General features: G+C 38.9%; 1 protein-coding gene across 1 annotated transcript in view; it reads right to left on the reverse strand.

Annotated features, from left to right (window-relative positions):
- The window catches only part of LOC122797844 (extracellular calcium-sensing receptor-like), a 177,562-nt gene that overhangs the window by 84,554 nt on the left and 70,805 nt on the right, over positions 1-22,203 (reverse strand). The window contains exon 5 of the mRNA XM_044066364.1: positions 3,858-4,085. Within this exon, the coding sequence (XP_043922299.1) occupies positions 3,858-4,085 (228 nt within the window). The remainder of the gene's footprint in view (positions 1-3,857; positions 4,086-22,203) is intronic.

A 22,203-nucleotide genomic window follows, 5' to 3' on the forward strand; every position in this document is an offset into this window, starting at 1 on the left:
CCAGGATGCAGATGTTACTGCTACATATTTTGTGCATTGCTCAGACACACTACTGAGATGGTACACTGACAGCTCTACTTTCATATACTTATCTAGATATGTTTAGGTGAAATTATCACTTATATATTAACAGCTTCCTACATTTCTGCCAGCACAATGACATTTCTGGGGAACACAATACCAAGCTACTCATGTGCCAGATTAACCTGTACATGCTGGGCATGAACCAACAGTTGAGGACTGTGAATATGCTTAAAAGCTACTGGCACTCTCTTCATATACTTTATATGGGCTTACCCAACTGTGTGTTAACAGTGCTTAATACAACAGTACTATTTCTATAATGCGAGGGTACAACAACATATCAAAGAAAATGACACAGACACACTCCAGGAATTATACCTTTATTAAAGGCTTAAAACACTTTTCTAGAGGCTCTCTCATTTATTTTATATGACAGTACATACAGAATAATTATTGCAGAATGATTATACCTTTATTTATTGTGTTTAAACACTTTTTTCAGGCTCTCTTATTTATTTTACATAACAGTACAAGCAGAATACTTACTAACCTGCCTGGTGGTGCAGCCTATTTGCATAGGTTTGCTGATTGGCAGCACGGACGCCTGCAGCTGTGAGGTAATTGAAGTCCAGTTGATCCGCCTTGCGTCTTTTCAGGTCTGCAAGGTGGTGTCTGACCTGCTCACCAGTCCGAGGGACGCCTGTGGCACTGGTGAGTTCATGAGCTAGATCATCGCTGGCTTCCCCTTTGTATCGGGTGCCCTGGTACTGGCCCCGCAGGAGTCTATCCTCATGATTGTGGACAAGGAGCCAAACCATTACTTTTGACTCCTCAATGCCCCAACGTTGCGCTCGAAAACAAGAGCCCTCTCCAGCACCGGCCATTGCTGCCTGCAGATGGGTTCTACAGCCAGTTATGGCTAGTATTCCCACCTATGGAGCTTAAATATGCATAATTTCCTGCACTTATTTGTGATTGGCCAGTTTTGAAAAAAAACGCAGCTGAAGGTACACCTGCTTAGCAATGGGTTAACTTACATTAATATGTATGTGTGTGTTGAAAGTGCATACTTATGAAAAGCTGTCATGGCTTAGTGGTTCAGTACTGTGATTATGGTGCACAGTATCCCGGGTTCGAGGCCTGTCATTGCTTTTTATTTCACTACTGGCCAGACCAGCTAGGAGGTCTGGCTATGTTTTACCGACTTTGCTCAACTTTGCTTGACGTTGCTCTATGTTGCCCAACGTTGCTCTATGTTGTCCACTGTTGCCAGATGTTGCGCTGGTTAGCGCGGTGCGCAGCCTCGCGCAAACATCTGCTGTTTGCGCTCATTTGCGCAATGCGCAGCTCCGTGCAAAGCTATCGCGCTAGTTAAAGCAGTGCTTAGCTATGAGCAGTTCTATTGCGCTAGTTAAAACAGTGGTTAGCTACGAGCAAATATATTTAAATATGCTTAATACTGGTAAACTTTGCTTAGCAGTGCTTCACATTGCTTAAAATAAGTTACTTATGCATCCATCAGTATGCATAACCATTTCTTATGTGTATATATTTAAAATGTATTCACTACTACATAGGCCATTTCAATGCTTTTTAATGAATTTTAAATGATAAATGTCAGGGATTATCTTATATACAGATTTCCAACAGAAAATAGAAAGGGCAGTGGTGGGACTTGCACCGGGAATGCTTCCTCTTTGTGCAAAGGCTCTACCACTATGCTATCGCTATTTTTCTTAATTTGCATATAAGTTTCTTATTATCCTCTTCAATGTCTAAACTGATAACTGTAGCTAAGCAATGGGCAAACCCGAGCAAACACATGCAAATACGGGCAGCTATATCGGGAATAATAAAAAAAAAATTCAAGTTTTACATTTTATAATTGTACAATGGTTTAGAATGTGGGGGAGTGTAGTGTTGGGTATGTACACATTTGAGCGGACTCACTCATGTCAGTTGACATTTCCCTATTGTGACACTTGCAGGGGCGTGGAATTTTGGACTGCTCGGCAGTCCAACACGCCCCCTACACTCGTGCATGTTCCGTGTTAGACTTAAAGTTGAGGCAGCACACCCTCATTAATATGCATGACGTGCTGCTGTCTTACTCTTACACTGGCGTTTCCGTGTAAGACTACTTTAGTCTTACACGGAGGATTCGTGAATGCTGGGGTAAACGTAAACCTAATCCTAAATATAATCCAAGTCATAACCTTAACTTAAACCATAATCCTAACAAGAACACCAAACAAAACCATAGCCATAACTCTTATGGTGTATTTTATTTATTTATTTATTTCATTATTTAACATTTGTTTACCAGGAAAGTCTTACTTGGAACAAAGCCAATTTTCAGTGGAGGCCTGGGGAGAAACACTCCAGATGCATGTCTTTCTATTGTAATATAAACATCCACTACTAAAACAGCAAAAATCCCAGCTCCAGCTCAGAAATTCGGTGACTGCAATGTACAAGTACCACTATAACAACATTACACTAAATGGGATTTTATTCAGATATGACTTTTATCTAAATAAAATGTCATTCAAAGGCAGCATTTCTAAAATCAGGTTCAACCAAAAAGAGCTCAACCAAAATGTTCATGACCAACTTCTTGCAAACAAGTAGCCTGATCTTATACACGACACAATGCTGCCACAGAAACAAATGTCTTTTTCTGTTATTTGCTGTGTGATAAATTTTCCATGAGATTCAGAAAGGTTTAACTCACTGTAAAAAACTGTCATCTGCAGGCTTTTGCAGTACATTATGTTTAAGTAATTCAAAGACTGTTGTACCACTACAGCCGTAGGAAGGACCTAACCTAGAATACAGACAGCAATCACATTGATGAAATTGCATAAATGCATCAATCCGATAGTATAGCTAATGTTAATTAGTTATGTTCTGTCTCCAAGATCTCCAGTGTCAAAATAACATGATAAAGCAATTAGGAAAATAGCTCTACTGTGCTATATGGGACATGAAGTGAAAAAAAGTGTATGTCATCTTTTCATGGTGTACACCATCCACCTCAATGGAAGGACTGGGGCTGCTAGCATTATCATGAGTAAGTACTACACAGCTGTGTGTGTGTGTGCTTATATGGTGAGGTATGTGTGTGTGTGTGTGTGTGTGTGTGTGTGTGTGTGTGTGTGTGTGTGTGTGTGTGTGTGTGTGTGTGTGTCCAGGCAGATATGCGGGTACATATGGGTATCTGTACATGTGTTTTTGAGCATGCTGAAAGATACCTATGCAACTACACTGCATGGGCTGGTGGGGACACACTAGAGAAGTTAGGTCTAATAATGCAGGGTTTAATTCAGGAACATGATAGTGAGCTGCTAAGGAGCTGTTGATTAATGGAGCTTTATCGTGTCTCTGAATTGCGGATTATTGCTATTGTGCTATTGGGCAGTATAGAGTTGTCCATCTAGACCTAGCAGTCATAATCTTTCTAAATCCCAGCAATAAGACTGTCTTTTGAACTGTATATGGGTTATATTGTTAACCACAATGCATTGACATCCGTTTATGGTGCCAGGTTGCTTTGTGGCAGTTACGTATACAGATGCAGATTTTAGCTTCTAATTTAGCATGCCGAATTTATTTACTGTTATGTTGGATCTTTAGTTTGTCCCATAACATGTAATTAGTATTTGCTGGAATCAAACCAAGGTCTATTAGTTACAATGCACTAGAAGATTAATGAGTTACTGGCAACATGCCACTATTAAGAAGATCCCAATGAAAGGTACATATACCAGTTCTTATTGTAGAAGAACATCATAAAAAAACTTTCACTCACAAAGGGGTAAAGCAATTATTACCTGTTTATGCACATGGTTCCATGTAATTTTGCTGTCATTTATCACAAGACTGTAGCCTGTAGAAACTCCTGATTGGTAGCTACCGATAGTAACATATCTTGATAACCCTTCTTGGGTTATGTGCCAGTTAATAATATCATAAACAGTGGACACTTCACCATTTTGATCAAAAAATATCTCATCACCAGCATCATTTAGGAAATGAACTGCTTTCACATAATGGAGCAGCTAAAAGGGAAATAAGTGAAAGTATACACAGATGTAATCCTGTTTAACAACACACTACCAATCCTAACGTTACCAGTTTTAAAGACATTATGTAGTCCCCCCCAATATATATTTATATATGGATATAGATAGCACTAGGAATGAATTTACAATCAGGTGAGTATTACGGAAGTCTTGTGGTAGGAAATGTGAGTTACCCATATGAAAGGTGAGCACACTATTACTACAGAAGAAACTAATTCCAACATGATCTTGCTTCAGTTGTTAGCTACAGGAAGCAGTCATTTGTATTACATTTGTAGAGCTCTGTTGAGGATGAAGAGGAATAGAGAATAAAACAAAAAGAACAGGAAGTGCATATCTCTTTTTGGTATGGGAAAAGGCAGTTACAAAAAGAGAGAAAGGTAAAGACAGAGGAGAAGAAAGGAGAAAATCTAGTAACAAAGCTTAAAGTGTTGTAAAGTTAAGATGAATTTACGATCAGGTGAATATTACGGAAGTCTTGTATCATCATGGAAATTATAAACAATGACATTGGTAATCTCCAAACTCTGAACCCCACCCAGTTTGGGTTTGTAAAAGTCAGATCATGACTCCTAAACCTGAAAGACTTCTTTGAAGCGGTCACCAAAGACGTAGATGAGGGTAAGGTGGTTCACACAGCCTATCTAGATCTCACCAAGGCTTTTGACACCATCCTCCACTCTGGAATTATAGACAAAACTTACTAAACTAGGTATAAATCCCTATGTCACAAGATGGGTTGCCAACTGGCTCACTGACAGAACCCACATTGTGAAAGTAGCAGACTCCAAACCCAACTTCAGGCCAGTGACAAGTGGAGTACCACAGGGTTCAGTCCTGGGTCCTCTCCTGTTTGGTATCTACTTCTCTGAAGTACAGGCTAACACAGAAGGTCTTTGGCTAACAAAGTTCGCAGATGACTGCAAACTAGTAGCCATAATCGAAACTCCTAATGATGTGGACATCCTACAAAAGGGCCTCACTGAGACAGATGCCTGGTGACAAAGCCATGGTCTCAAGCTCAATGCTAAAAAGTGGATTGTCATTCCTTTTGGTAAAAACTCTGTACCCACGAGCTACCACATAGGCGGTAGTCTACTTAACACCGAAAGTGTAATAGGAGACCTTGGCACACAGGTGGACAGTAGTCTCTCCTTTGATAATCACATCGTCACAGTAGTCAGGAAATCTTTCTACATGGCACACCTCATCACAAAAGGTTTCTCATCCAGAAAAAAGAGGTAATTGTTCCCCTCTACTCGTCACTCATTAGACCCATTATAGAATACAGCTCCCCTTTTGGTATGTACCTCATAAGACATGTACAATAACTGAAAAGGCTGCAGAAATACCTCAGAAAGAGGATTACCAGCCTCAAACAGATGCCCTATGCAGACCATCTCAAAACACTCCAGCTTTACTCCGTCTCATATTGCCTACTTAGAGGTGATGTCTGCCTAAAATACAAAGCTATGTCAAACCCAGAGCTGTTGGACATGCTCCACTTAAAGAAATCCCAGTCCCTCTGAGCTACATGCTCTAGGGACCTAAACATTGTCACCACAATAAACAGAACATGCTGGAGGGATAGATTCCTGTCCCAGAGACTTCCCATACTCTGGAACAAACTACCTATCTATATCAAACAAAGCTCCTTATCAGAACTCTTCAAGAAAAATCTTGATGATTGGATGGGAGATAGGAAATTCACCCTGGGGATCACTTCTGTGGCTCTGCTCGACAGGGGCACAGGAAAATAATTTTCTTGGGTGGCGAATGCCAGGGTACCTTTTTGGCTAGACGTATATAGGCCCTAGGACCAATAGGCTAGTACCTACCTATGAACCTATGAAGAAATATAAAAACAGTGCAGTAGAGACTGGTGTATTCAAGGATTTTGTTTTGTTTTGTTTTAACAAAAAACAGAAGGCAGACCTGAGCTGCCTTCCAGTACATGTGATATGATACAATTTATGCTAAGTCTTGTATACTTCAATGTACACGGCGGTAGGAACTGTGTAAAAAGCAAAAACAGAATGAAATAAACTGTATACTTAGTGAAATATTTTGGGAAGGGGTGAGATATTTGACACTTTGCATTGTGGCGCATTTTAAAGACTAAAGGCAAGACAACAATGCAGAAAACACCCCCCCCCCCACCACCACACACACTCTTTGTCTCAGTGACATCATATGTTGCATGTCTAACACAAAAATCTGTCCTGTTATATTCTGTGTTTCTTTAATCAGTAGGCTTATAACAGTGCTAATGTGTTAGGGTTTGCTTTGGATCATGACAAAGAAAAGAATAAAGGCAGCGTCTGACACTGAAGCTGCTGGCAGGGGATTTGATTCAGCCATCCAGACAAGAATGGCAAAGGTAATATCAGTGCCAGAAACTTAGGATACTGCAGCTGCACTGCACAGTGATACTCAAGTGATGAGCATGAGGGTCGTAGCTGCAGAGTGATGAAGAGTGAGCAGAACAGCAAGTAACTGAAAGGAAAAATGTATGTGATACAGATACTGAATTTGTTCTAGTCACAGTAATTGGGGGACGTCATATAATGAGGAGTACAAGATGAGCAACAATAAATACATAAATAATAATAAAAAATAATGAACAAATCAAAAATGATTTATATAATAAAGAGATGGCAGCATAGGTGCTTAAACTCTGTAGAAGGTAGTATTAGATAAAGTGATGGGGAGAACAGAGCAGGAGAATGACAACAAATGGTACAGACTCTACAAGTAGATGAAACCTCCACAAAAAAACTTCTCCAAAGTCAGCTTCATGCTACTGAAGTCAGAAGTGACAAACTTCATGACACCCATGCAGACTGGAACTGAAAGTTCAACTGCTGAATCCTTCACATCCACTCGTGTATGAATCGTACCATCCCAAATAGAACCAAGATGCTCTCCTCCAAAAAAAGGAAGACAGTCTGATGGTCCCTTGCCAAAAACAAACTTTACAACAAAAGGAAGAAACTGTCGCAGAAAAGAGAAAAATCCCAGGATGCAAAAATCTCCCTTAACAGCCTCAGTAAGAAGCTGAGATCCCTCATAAAATCCTCCAAAGCTAGTTATGAAAATAAAATTGCCAAAGATTCCAAAGAAAACCACAAGGCATTTTATAGCTATGTCAAGAATCTAAATGGCAATGCTCAGATCGGCTCTGAGCTACAACAGAATGGCATTAAATATACTGATCCCAAGGATATTGCCAATATTCTGGCAGATCGATTCAGTGCCAACTTCACCCCCTCTCACCCCCTAAAGGGCCCATCTCAATACCGAAAGATTGCCAAATTCCAGTAATAACAGCCACACAGGTACAAAACGCCCTCTCCAAAGCTAAGAATACAGCATCCATGGGACCAGACGACATCCCGGCTGTATACTACATGAACTACAAAATTAACTGGTACCTCACCTAAGAGTCATATTTAATCATAGCCTCACCTCAGGCTTTGTGCCCACTGAGTGGTGCACAGCTATATTATCCCACTCCACAAGGGGTGCTCCACCTTGGATTCTGGGAACTACCACCCTATCAGTCTGACGAGCCTAATCTGCAAGGCTATGGAACATATTATCATGGAACTTATAAATAAAGACGTTGGCAACCTTCAAACACTGGACCCCACTGTGAAGGGCTGATCTTGTCTCCTGAACTTGATTGACTTCTTTGAATCAGTCTCCAGAGCCATAGACAAGGGTAAGGCAGTCCACACAGCCAATCTGGACCTCACTAAGGCCTTTGACACCATCCCCCACTCTGGAATCATAGATAAACTTACTAAGCTGGACATTAACCCCTACTTTACACGATGGGTTGCCAACTGGCTTACTGACAGAGCCCACACTGTAAAAGTAGCCAACTCCAAATCCAGCTCCAGACAAGTGACAAGTGGAGTACCTCAGGGTTCAGTCCTGGGACCGCTCTTGTTTGGCATCTACATCTCTGAAGTACAGGCCAACACTAAGGGAATGTGGGTAACAAAGTTCACAGATGACTGCAAACTGGGAGCCATTACTGAATCCCCAAATGATGTGGATATTCTACAAAAGGGCCTTACAGAAAGAGATGCTTGGTGCCAGAGCCATGGGCTCAAGCTCAATGCCAAGAAATGTATAGTTATCCCCTATGGGAAAAAGCATGTACCTGTGAATTACCACATAGGTGGCAGTACACTAAACACCGAAAGTTTGATAAGAGATTTATGGACACAGGTGGACAGTGGCTTTACCTTCGATAACCACATCACCACAACAGTCAGGAAATCCTTCTATGTGGCACACCTCATCACTAAGGGCTTTTCATCCAGAAAAAAGGAGGTCATTGTCCCACTGTACTCATTCCTCATTAGACTCATTATAGTATACAATGCCCCATTTGGTATGCACCTCTCAAGACATGTGCAATAACTGGAAAGGCCGCAGAAATACCTCACTAAAAGAATCACAGGCATAAAGCAGATGCCATATGCTGACCATCTAAAAAAAACTCCAGCTATACTCTGTCGCATATCGTTTACTCAGAGGTGATCTCTGCTTAGCATACAAGGCCATGTCAAACCCAGAGCTGTTGGACATGCTACACTTAAAAAAATCCCAATCCCTCAGAGCCACATGCTCCAGGGATCTAAACCTTGTCATCACAATGAACAAAACATGCTGGAGGGATAGGTTCCTGACCCAGAGACTCCCAAGACTCTGGAATAGACTGCCCATACATGTCAAGCAGAGCACCTCTTTGGCCCTCTTCAAAAGGAACCTTGACGATTGGATGGGAGATAGGAAATTCACCCCAGGGATCACATCAGTCGCCCTGTTAGACAGGTGTCCAGGGAAGTAAATATTGTGGGAAGAAATAGCCAGGGGAATTGTTATGGCTAGGCTTGTATACGCCCTAGGGCCAATAGCCGGGTACCATCCTATGAACCTATGAACTTATAAAATAATTTATCATGAGCTATAGGAAGCAGCTAGTAGATATCAGAATATTTTATATTGCTTTTGTTTCACTGATTTTTTTTTATAAATCAGACCTTCACACTATATGCCACAAACCATTCCATTCCTGTCATGCATCAGTATCAGGTCTGACAACATACAATTTACCTTCATGGGGATATAACTAAGATTCAGATAATCATTTTTCACATTAACACTGACAAAGTAATTCAGACTGATTGGTATTAGAGCCATATTTATTTGTTAAACATACTGGAGAGTTTGAATTCTATACATAAATATTGCCATCTCTACATCCCCTCAGACCATTTTTCTAAGTTAATTACAGAAGTTACTTGCAGTCAAAGCATCCACTTCAGTTTCAGTGGTGACTTCTTACATGCCCTAATAAAGCACTCATTTCATTCATTAGTAAACCCAAAATGTCATTACAAGTAATGCTCACCCCCACCCATAAAGCTAAGTCAGCTCAGAGTTTACGGTAAAGAGCTACAGTTCAAATTAAACACTTTGACATAACTGAGAATGTCAACTTCAAAATGCCTGTAAGATATTACCCCTTGAGAGACCAGAGTGTCTACACTCTCTCAAATGTTTCAAAACCTAAGTGTAGAGCCCATCTTCTCCAGAATTTTCTATTGCCCAGTGCCATTTATCTTTTCACCATCTTGGAGAGTAATGCCCTTTGTGTATTAGAAATGTACTGCAGAAACAAAATCTTTGTGAGACCTTTGTGGGACCTCTCAAACATTCTTAGTTCTTCCCAAGTGCTGCATCAGTCTTTGCTTGGTACATTTATCTATTAACTATTTTCTAAGCCAGCAAGCTTTGCAGTAGGCAATGAGTATAAAAGAGGCACAGACAGAAAAAAGTGGAGTGTTGAGGTTAAGGAAGAAATTACCACAACCACACAAAAAAAAAAAAAAAAAAAAAAAGTAAACCTATTATATCGACACACACCCAGTAATCCAAAAGCTTTAATGAACAATAGCTGTAACGCCTCGGCACACAGGCCTTCAAGGAGTCAACAATTAGCAATTAAACACCTTAATAAATACTAGTGACATTTAACATCAATAAAAAATCATCCAATCAAAGGATACATAAAAATCTCACAATAAAAATTTCCAATTGCATTCAACATTTAGTCTAGCAGGTGTCAGTGTACCATATTTTAAAATGAATGCAGTTTCTTTATACGATAACATATTTTTAAAGGTAAGTTGCTACGTGCTTTAACCTACTCTAAAATAGAACCTTCTAAACAAATACTTTCCCCCAATGTACTGAATTAAAGATGGGCTGCTAAGGGACTATCTTGTTTATTATTTGTGATATCCCTTAGATGTTCCTGTACTCTTATTTTAAAAGTTCTTTTACTTTCCCCTACGTAAAAAAGGTTGCATGGACACCTCATTGCATATATTATACCCTCAGTGTTACAACAATATTCAGCTCTAGGGTTATACATTACACTATTAATATTCTTAAAAAAATCTAACCACATGTTTACATATTGAACACCCCCCACAAGGCCAAGTACCTCAATTTTCTATTTCCCTATAATGTCTACATTCAGGTAAAGAAAAACTGCTATGGACTATCATATCCTTTATACTCCATCCTCTTTTAAAGGATATAAATGGTCTAACACACAAAGGGTTAGGAACATTTCTACTTTTTAGAAGAAAGCCCCAATAGAATTTATAATATCTACTATCTCATCAGTAAGAACATTAAATACTGTAATAAAATAAAGTTTCCTATGGTCTGTTGATGTTTTATTAGATAATTTAAGTATATTTTTTCAACATTGGGGGTCACACCAACTTGTTGCTCATGTAAAATAGGCTTTTCAAGGCTTGTAGAAATAGTTTCATTATTGTAACCTCTCTGTTTAAACATACCGCATGTTTTCATTATTTCCTTTCCCAAAACTTCACCATCACCATACAATCTATGCGTAATACTTCACTATATGGCAATGAATTTAACAAATGTAAGTGGATAGGCACCAGTCACGACAACTACAGAAATAAATCCAACGATCTAGCTGGTGAAAATTAGGATGCACAATAAAACGTTAACAATAAAAAAAAAATATATATATATATATATATATATATATATACTCATCAAATGCATTTGATGAATATATATTTTTATTATAAGCTAGATAGTTGATGCTTATATGGAATTAGTGTATGTATTAATATAGGATACACTAGAGGTATATGTCTTTAACATAGTATGGAATGCAGGCGGGATTGGTGCCAAAAAGTTTTTAAAATGTCTGTTTGTTTTCTATTATGGCATTCTGAAGAAGTCCACTATGGTGGATGAAAGCGTTTAATGCCTAAGCTTCACGCGTATGTATATGTATTGGTCGAATAAAGTATTTCTTTACTTTCCATCGGTCAACGTTTTATTGTGCATCCTAATTTTCACCAGCTAGTTCGTTGAATTTAACAAATGTGGTGGATGGCAACTCCTACCATCTAAGAAGTGACCTGTATTCCCAAATTTTCTATGTACTTTTGTACTAATGTTACCATTATCATGGCCCTCTAATTTCACATCCAAAAATGCAACTTTCCATCCCTTTTGTAAATCATCAAACTCAAAACCAAAATCATTATGGTGCAGCTCTTGTATAAAGGAATCCACCAATGTCTCACTCCCAGTGCACACAAAAAAATAAATAAATAAATCATCTATAAATCTAAAATATAAAACTACCTGATTTTTTTAAAAAAATCTAACTTATATAATATTCCAGTTCAAACAATCCCATGACTAAGTTAGCATACATGGGGCAAAAAGTGCCCCCATGGTTGTTCCCTTTATTTGTTGATAAATCACATGATTCAATTAAAAATATGTGTCAAACTAAAATACATAAAATACATAACATAATTAGCCAAAGGGCTTCATTCTTCCCAAAATATTAAAGCTTCTATACCAAAATGATGTTGTATATTAATATACAAACTTCTAACATCTGACGTTATCCAATAATTTCCTTTAGTTCATACAGATGATTTAATTTTACCTAAAAAATCAAAAGAATCTTTCACATAGGAATTCAATTAACCGCAAAATTCAGTAAATATGTATGCAACATAATACCTATATTATGCAAAAAATAATTACTCGCTGAAACAATGGGGTGACCTGGAGGGGAAACTAGACTTGGAGGGGAAACTAGACTTTTATGCATGGGGGAAGCTAGCCTTTTATGCACCTTGAGTAAACAATAGAAGGTATCTAAAGTGCATCCTTCTATACAAAACTTATTTTCCAAGTCTTTTTTAGGCAGATAACCCAGTCTATAGCCCCTATCTAACAATTCTTGAAAATCAACCAATGCTTGTTCATAATCTGAAATTGTGGACATTCAATAAACACTCTCATCATTAAGATAATCCAAACACATTTTTAAATATTGTGTATAATGTCAAACTACTATTTTGTTTCCCTTATCTAATGGCTTAATTACTAAATCTTTCTATGTACTTATATCTTTTAAGGCTAACCACTCAGCCTTAGTCAAATCGTAATTTACTGTGTTTTTAACTTTCAGAAATTCATCATATACAGATACAACAGCAAAATTCACCATTGAAGAAAAATGTTGTACCCCTTCATGCAAAAAAGGGGGAATAAACCTACTTTTACAAACTACCTTAGTGGTGTCCAACAAACAATATGCATTTAAAAATGTCTTTGGATCATCTTAATGATGAGAGTGTTTATTGAATGTCCACAATTTCAGATTATGAACAAGCATTGGTTGATTTTCAAGAATTGTTAGATAGGGGCTATAGACTGGGCTATCTGCCTAAAAAAGACTTGGAAAATAAGTTTTGTGCGGAAGGATGCACTTTAGCGACCTTCTATTGTTTACTGAAGGTGCATACAAGTCTGGTTTCCCCTCCAGGTCGCCCCATTGTTTCAGCTGGCGAAACCGGTTTGCAGGTTGTGACTAATTTTTTGATATCTTTATTCCATGCACTTCCCTGTTAGTATGAGTACCGTATATGTGTTGTGAACTATATCTGTATGTATAGGTCTACTTCTGTTCATCAAAATTACAATTTATCGAAGAACAGAAGTACGAACCAAATTCTTTGAAAGTGCATTTAGGCGGAAATGCAGTTTAGCGAACCACACTTCACCGATGCACCAAACAGCAGATATAACACACTACAAACACATTTTTGCAGGGGGGCTGCCCCTCACACCCCCACCACTTAAATATACTAACTCTGAGATCACACTACAGGGGGGGAAGGTAATATTCCCTTATCCCCACTGTACCATGCATTGGTTAAGTGTGAGTAGCGAAAGTGCATTTTCCCTGAAATGCACTTTCGCAAAATTGAGTTCGTACTTCTGTTCTTCGATAAATTGTAATTTTGATGAACAGAAGTAGACCCATACACATATATATATATATATATATATATATATATATATATATATATATATAGGTCTACTTTTAAATGCTGAAATCTCACAATCATGAAGATGAAAATATCAAGACCAGAACACTGAATAATCAAATGCCTGTAAGTTTATATTACTGACTCCCAAAATACTGAACTGTCCAAAGTAAGAGCAATTTAGAATGTAGAGCATCGGAAAAGTAGACTTACTGTAATTTGAAAATATCGTGTTGCAGTATACTGGTATGTAATTAAAAATGTCAGTGGCAAGTTATATAATGGTGTGGTTTACCTTTAAGGGTTTTTAGTACGTATGTATCACAATATGGAGGAGTCCACATACTATGCTTATGGTGTCTGTGGTGAAGTTGATGTAAGTATGAAGTCTAAACACAGAAAAACAAGTTGTTATACTTGAACTGTATGTGTTAATGTGGAAAGCAGGTTAAAAGTTCAAGAATGCTGCTATCTTGTTTAGCGATCACTAGACTGTTCACTTTTCCTCAATGTAGTGTGATCTCAGAGTTGGTATACTTAATTTGCAGGGGGGTCCCCTGCAAAGGTGAAGGACTGAAGACTTTTTAAGTTGTCGCTTTGCACATTTTGGTATTTTAGGAGATGGTAATATAAGCTTACAGGCATTTGATTATTCAATGTCCTGGTCTCGATATGTTCGTCTTCATGATTGTGAGATTTCAATATACATATATGTATATATATATATATATATATATATATATATATATATATATATATATATATATCGATGCTCACTTGCCCTAGATGAAAGCACTGACAACTACAGAAGACCAACATCCGGAACACCATCTTCGTACAGGAGGTAAGTAACCACTTGGCCATCCCGAGCAAAAACAATTAACTAAACTAAACCCACTGATGTGAGGGGCGTTTTGAGTATTGATATTTTTGTTGTTGATATTATGCTGAATAGATTATTTTTACGTACACACACACACACACACACACACACACACACACACACACACATATATATTCTAACTTTGGGTAACTCAGCGGTTGTATTAATTTTACTCTTTAGAAGAGTATGTACATCTAGGAACTAATGCATATAAGTTCATAGTAAAGGAGCAAAATCTCCTGCTTCTGTCATGTAATTTATTTTTTGCTACTCAGTTTTATTCTGTAGTTAAAACATGTTTCACACTTACAGGGATCACATATTTGTTTATCAAATGTCTGAACCTCAAAATTACAACATGTACATCAGATATTCCAGTAGGGCTTGATTTTAACTGTACCCCATTTCCTGATAACACTAAGGCAGAAGTGGGGTGAATATGGTGGAAATGGTGTATAATGATAGCAAATACTATACGTTTAATAAATAAATAAATGAATGCAAGGTAAAGCAAAGCAGTGTAGGAAAGCATCTGGGAAGTATGCAAACTAGGAGGAGTAACATTGTAGTTATAATCACAGCTAAACTAATTCAGAGGAAGCAAGGGATCTAGTAGTTATGATCACAGCTAAACTAATTCAGAGGAAGCAAGGGATCTAGTAGATATGATCACAGCTAAAAAATTCAGAGGAAGCAAGAGATCTAGTAGTTATAATTACAGCTAAACAAATTCAGAGGAAACAAGGGATCTAGTAGTTATAATCACAGCTAAAGTAATTCAGAGAAAGCAAGGGATCTAGTAGTTATAATCACAGTTAAATTAATTCAGAGGAAGCAAGGGATCTAGTAGTTATAATCACAGCTAAATTAATTCAGAGGAAGCAAGGGATCTAGTAGTTATAATCACAAATAAACTAATAATTCAGAGGAAGCAAGGGATCTAGTAGTTATAATCACAGCTAAACTAATTCAGAGGAAGCAAGGGATCTATTAGTTATAATCACAGCTAAACTAATTGAGAGGAAGCAAGGGATCTAGTAGTTATAATCACACGGCTTGCACCTGTCACCCCTGGGATTCCGGATATTGGCAAAGGCTCTTGCCACCCCCATAGTGCCTTTTTTAGGCAAGGCTCAAATTCTAAACCTACCACCCTAGAACACAAAAAAGGAAAAAAACTAAGGGTAATGCTGCTCAATGCCAGAAGTCTAAATCTCAAAATGCACGCACTCGAGGCCCTTCTCAGTATGGAGAACATCAATGTCTGTGCTGTGACAGAAACCTGGTTCAAGGCTCCTGAGAGCACCCCAGCGCTGTCAGGTTTTTCTTCATATCATGCGTTCCGGCCCCAAAATCCGGACAATACCAAGAAAGGAGGGGGGTATCCAGATTCATCAAGGACACCCACACCTCAAGACTGGTGGCAACGCACGATGCATCGGAGACCATCCAGGTGCAATTAACCATAGGCAAGACTGCTCTGCAAATTGTAGCATGTTACAGGCCACCCTCACAAACTCAGGAACCTCACATGGCCTTCCTGAAAACACTAGAGGGGATAAATGTATCACCAAACACCATCATACTAGGTGACTTCAATTACCCTAATATAGACTGGGAACACTACTCAAGCCCAAACACCCTAGCCCAAAAGTTCCTGGAATTCATAAACTCAAATGCCATGGAACAACTAGTCACCATCCCCACAAGAGGAGATAACATACTTGATCTCATCATCACGAACATGGGAGCACAATGTTCGACACCAGAAGTACACCCCTCACTGGTGAGATCAGATCACAAACTAATCTCGCTGGAGGTCCTCATCCCACCCCCCACCTGAAATAAAAAAGACCACAGTAAAGAACTTCTCAAAAGCCGACTTCACACTTCTAAAGACTAGTGTGGTCTCCTTTAAGGCCCCCGAGCTGACGGAAAACAGTACTCAAGCCGCTGAATCACTTACAAATGCCTTCTACCAGCACCTGCAGGACTGCATGGATAAGGCAATCCCAAGCAAAACACAGACTCTTTGTACCAAAGGCAAGCGTCCAGTCTGGTGGACCCCAGCCATAAACAAACTCTACAACAAAAGGAGGAAGCTACTACAAGATAGAGCAAAATCCTTAAAAGGTAAGACACCCTTGATCACTATAAGTGAAAAACTAAGAGCCCTCATAAAATCATCCAAAGCAAATTTCGAGAGAAAAATAGCTAAAGACTCAAAAGACAATCATAAGGCCTTCTTTAGCTATCTTAGAAACCTGGGAGGAAACTCCCAGATATGCTCAGAACTAGTTCAAAATGATGTGAAGATTACTGATCCTACAGACATTGCCAACATACTGGCTGACAGGTTCAGTGCAAACTTCTCCCGCCCCTCCGCGCCAGAAGGAGAGATATCTATACGAAACGATTGCAACCCCCTAAACACCTCCAGCGCTCAAGTGAGAACTGCTCTCTCCAAAGCAAAAAACAGAGCATCCATGGGACCTGATGGTGTCCCCGGCTGTGTGCTCCACGAACTCAATGAGGAATTAAACCCACAGCTAGGACAGCTGTTTAATCAAAGTCTTACCTCTGGATACGCACTCCAGGAGTGGCGCACTGCAACTGTGGTCCCACTTCACAAAGGCGGTGCCTCCACCGACCCTGGAAATTACCGCCCATTAGCTTGACAAGCCTTATCTGCAAAGCCATGGAGAGGATCATAATGGACCTCATAAATAAAGACATTGGGAATTTGCAGACTTTGGATCCAACCCAGTTTGGCTTTGTCAAAGGAAGATCATGCCTTTTAAACTTGGTTGACTTCTTCAAACAGTCACCAAAGCCATTGATGAGGGAAAGGCAGTCCATACAGCCTACCTCGATCTGGCTAAGGCCTTCGATACAATACCCCACTCGGGTATCATTGAAAAACTCATCAGCTTAAATGTTAACCCATACATCACAAGATGGGTTGCAAACTGGCTGAGTGACAGAACCCACAGAGTCAGAGTTGCTGGCGCCATGTCAGACTTAAAGCCTGTCACAAGTGGTGTCCCACAGGGCTCAGTCCTGGGCCCACTCTTGTTTGGCATCTACTTTTCCAAGTACAAGCAAACACAGAAGGGTTATGGCTGACAAAGTTTGCAGATGACTGCAAACTGGGCCATAGTAGAAAACACATCTGACACAGATATCCTTCAGAAGGGTCTCACAGAAACAGATAACTGGTGCCAGAGCCACGGCCTAAAGTTAAATGCCAAAAATGCATAGTCATACCCTTCGGGAAAAACAAGGTTACCCCTAGCTACCAAATAGGTGGCAATCCACTGAGCACAGAAGAAGTTATCAGGGACCTGGGGACCCAGGTTGATAGTAGTCTGTCATTCGACACCCATGTAGCTAAAGTAGTTAGGAAGACCTTCTACATTGCCCACCTTATCATGAAGGGATTCTCATCTAGATCAAGGGAGGTCATAGTCTCCCTTTACTCATCACTCATCAGACCAATGATTGAGTACAATGCCCCATTCGGAATGTATCTGACCCGACACTTGCAGCAGCTGGAGAGGCCACAAAAGTTCCTCACCAAAAGGATAAAGGGTCTCAAAAATCTGTTCTATGCTGCCCGACTGAAAGAACTCCAGCTCTATTCAGTCGCCACCGCTTGCTCAGAGGTGACCTTTGCCTAACATACAAGGCCATGTCAAACCCAGATTTGATGAATATGCTTCACCTCAAAAACTCTAGATCCATCAGAGCCACAAGGGCGGGAGACTTAAACCTCGACACGGCTATTAATAGGACGTGCTGGAGGGATAGATTCATCACCCAAAGACTCCCTATGCTGTGGAACAAAATCCCGGTACATGTGAGGCAGAGCACCTCGCTGGCCTTGTTCAAGAGAAATCTTGACCAATGGATGGGAGATCGCAGATATACCCCAGGGATTACCTCAGTGTCACTGCTCGACAGAGGCACAGCAAAATAACGGGTATAGTTCCCCATACTTAAGGGGTGGCTTAAGCCACAAAACGATGGGCTAGGCTTGCAAATGCCCTCGGGCAGATAGCCTAGTATGAACCTATGAACCTATGAGCTAAACTAATTCAGAGGAAGCAAGGGATCTATTAGTTATAATCACAGCTAAACTAATTGAGAGGAAGCAAGGGATCTAGTAGTTATAATCACAGTTAAACTAATTCAGAGGAAGCAAGGGATCTAGTAGTTATAATCACAGCTAAACTAATTCAGAGGAAGCAAGGGATCTAGTAGTTATGATCACAGCTAAACTAATTCAGAGGAAGCAAGGGATCTAGTAGATATGATCACAGCTAAAAAATTCAGAGGAAGCAAGAGATCTAGTAGTTATAATTACAGCTAAACGAATTCAGAGGAAACAAGGTATCTAGTAGTTATAATCACAGCTAAAGTAATTCAGAGAAAGCAAGGGATCTAGTAGTTATAATCACAATTAAATTAATTCAGAGGAAGCAAGGGATCTAGTTGTTATAATCACAGCTAAATTAATTCAGAGGAAGCAAGGGATCTAGTAGTTATAATCACAGTTAAACTAATTCAGAGGAAGCAAGGGATCTAGTAGTTATAATCACAGATAAACTAATAATTCAGAGGTAACAAGGGATCCAGTAGTTATAATTGCAGCTAAACTAATTCAGAGGAAGCAAGGGATCTAGTAGTTATAATCACAGCTAAACTAATTCAGAGGAAGCAAGGGATCTAGTAGTTATAATCACAGTTAAATTAATTCAGAGGAAGCGAGGGATCTAGTAGTTATAATCACAGTTAAACTAATTCAGAGGAAGCAAGGGATCTAGTAGTTATAATCACAGCTAAACTAATTTGTTGGAAGCAAGGGATCTAGCAGTTAAAATCACAGCTAAACTAATTCCGAGGAAGCAAGGGATCTAGTAGTTATAATCACAGCTAAACTAATTTAGAGGAAGCAAGGGATCTAGTATTTATAATCACAGCTAAACAAATTCATTGGAAGCAAGGGATCTAGTAGTTATAATCACAGCTAAACTAATTCATTGGAAGCAAGGGATCTAGTAGTTATAATCACAGATAGAATGAATCATGAAGAGCAATGTGAAAGAGCAGGAATTAAAGCAAATAAGATATTGGGTTGCACAGTTAGGGAACTGGAGATTAACTACAATCCCTCTCTGATTTTAGGATGAAGGGGAGATAATCTCATCTAGAAAGGAGGATGAGAGGAAAGCATTTACAGGTGTTACCTGAAAATCCACATTTAAATGACATAATGAATGCCAGAAAGAATGCAGTTCAGGATATAAGATCTAAGGCTATTTTCTTTAAATGTATGCAGATCAGCACCTCACCGTGTAGAGTTTAGTTCCCCTGAAGGGGTTGATATGAAGGAGATGAGCTGAAACATGGATCCAGTAACTCTGGGTCATGTAGGAGCTGCACTAATCCACTAATCTGTACCAAACCCCAGAAACAGGTAAACATTTATTATCCTGAGAAACAATGAAAAAATCCATTAAAGAAGAAACCAGATTTATTAGTAGGTTCCATTGTGTTCAAACCGTTAAAATTACAGTCCTCCCTCTTTCTTACCAGCAACCTACACCCTCAGCATCTACAACTATCAGCTTAGGTCATTAATATTTTCTGATGATGAACTTCTAATCAGATGGATCAAACTAGATATTACTAGTCATAATTTCTCTTTCACTGTCCCAAAATGTAGAGAATCACTTTCCTCCATCTTGCAGTTCAGTCTTATGTTGAATTAAGATGCACATTTTAATGTTTCTACACAGTCAGGCACAACGTGCAGGTTACATAACTACCCCCTACTCATATTACCTCATCAGGACTTCTCCAAGGCAAACCTAAACCATGATTTCCTCCAAACTACAGTGGATATAAAAAGTGCACACACCCCTGTTAAAATGCTAGTTTTTTGTGATATAAAAAATGAGACCACAATAAATCATTTCAAAATTTTTCCCACCTTTAATGTGACCTATAACCTGTACAATTCAAATGAAAACAAATCTGTTAGGGGAAAAAATATAAAAAAAAACATACAATACAATGGTTGCATAAGGGTGCACACCCTTAAACTAATACTTTGTTGTGTGTGCATACCCTTAAACTAATACTTTGTTGAAGCACCTTTTGATTTAATTACAGCATTCAGTCTTTTTGGGTAGGAGTCTATCAACATGGCACATCTTGACTTTGCAAAATGTGCCCACTCTTCCTTGCAAGAAAGCTCCAAATCTGTCAGATTGTGAGGGCATCTCTTGTTCACAGCCCTCTTCAGATCACATTATAGATTTAAGTCTGGGCTCTGGCTGGGCCATTCCAAAACTTTAATTTTCTTCTGGTGAAGCCATTCTTTTGTTGATTTGGATGCATGCTTGGCGTCATTGTTATATTGAAAGGTGAAATTCCTCTTTATCTTCAGCTTTCTAGCAGATGCCCAAAGGTTTTGGGCCAAAAGTGACTGGTATTTGGAACTGTTCATAATTCCCTCCACCTTGACTAAAGCCCCAGTTCCAGCTGAAGAAAAGCTACCCCAAAGCATGATACTGCCACCACCATGCTTCATTGTGGTGTTGGTGTTCTTTTGGTGATGCGAAGTGCTGTTTTTGTGCCAAATGTACTTTTTGGAATTGTGACCAAAAAGTTCAACCTTGGTCTCATCAGATCATAACACATTTTCCTACATGCTTTTGGGAGACTTGATGTATTGTTTTGCAAATTTTAGCTGGGACTGGATGTTTTTCTGTGTAAAAAAAGGCTTCCATCTTGCAACCCTATCACATAGTCCAGACATATGCAGAACACGGGAGATTGTTGTCACATGTAGTACACAACCAGTACTTGCTAGAAATTCCTATAGCTCCTTCAGTGTTGCTGTAAGTCTCTTGGCAGCCTCCCTGACCAGTTTTTGTCTTGTCTTTTCATCAATTTTGGAGGCACGTCCAGTTCTTTGCAACGTCACCATTGTTCCATATTTTCTCCACTTTTTGATGACTGTATATCCAATGCTGTGGAAATTTATTTTGTTCCCTTCTCCTGACTGATACCTTTCAACAATGAGATCCCTTTAATGCTTTGTAAGCTCTCTGCGAACCATGGCTTTTGCTGTAGCAGGCAACTGAGCAAATGTCAGGAAAATTCTACTAGGACAGCTGAACTTTATTTGGGGTTAATCAGAGTCTCTTTAATTGATGGCAGGTGTGTACCCAAGAAGAATGAATGCTGTAATTAAATCAAATGGTGCTTCAACAAAGTATTGGTTTAAGGGTGTGCACATACAACAAAGTATTAATTTAAGGGTGTGCACACTTATGCAACCAGCGTATTGTACATTTTTTATATTTTTCCCCTAACAGATTTATTTGTTTTTCAATTAAATTGTACAGGTTATAGGTCACATTAAAGGTGGGAAAAGTTTTAAAATGATTTATTGCAGTCTCATCTTTTTATATCACAAAAACGTGGCATTTTAACAGGGGTGTGTACACTTTTTATATCCACTGTATATGCAATTACCATAGAATAAATACAGAACAAAATTAACACTATTTTTTTTATTTGCAAATGCTATATATATCTAACTTGCATTATCAGTATTGATGAAGTAGAACGTTTGTTTTACCAGCTTCATTTATAAGCTAGAAAGTTAGATCAGTGTCAGATGTTTAAACACCATTTTTAGCATATCCCATCGTATTCATGGTAACATAGTTCATTCCTGTATTTATAAGAATTTGTGAAGATTTAGATA

The sequence above is a fragment of the Protopterus annectens genome, chromosome 3.part1, assembly GCF_019279795.1.
Source record: "Protopterus annectens isolate FY-2018-M chromosome 3.part1, PAN1.0, whole genome shotgun sequence".
In the NCBI taxonomy this organism is placed as follows: Eukaryota; Metazoa; Chordata; order Ceratodontiformes; family Protopteridae; genus Protopterus; species Protopterus annectens.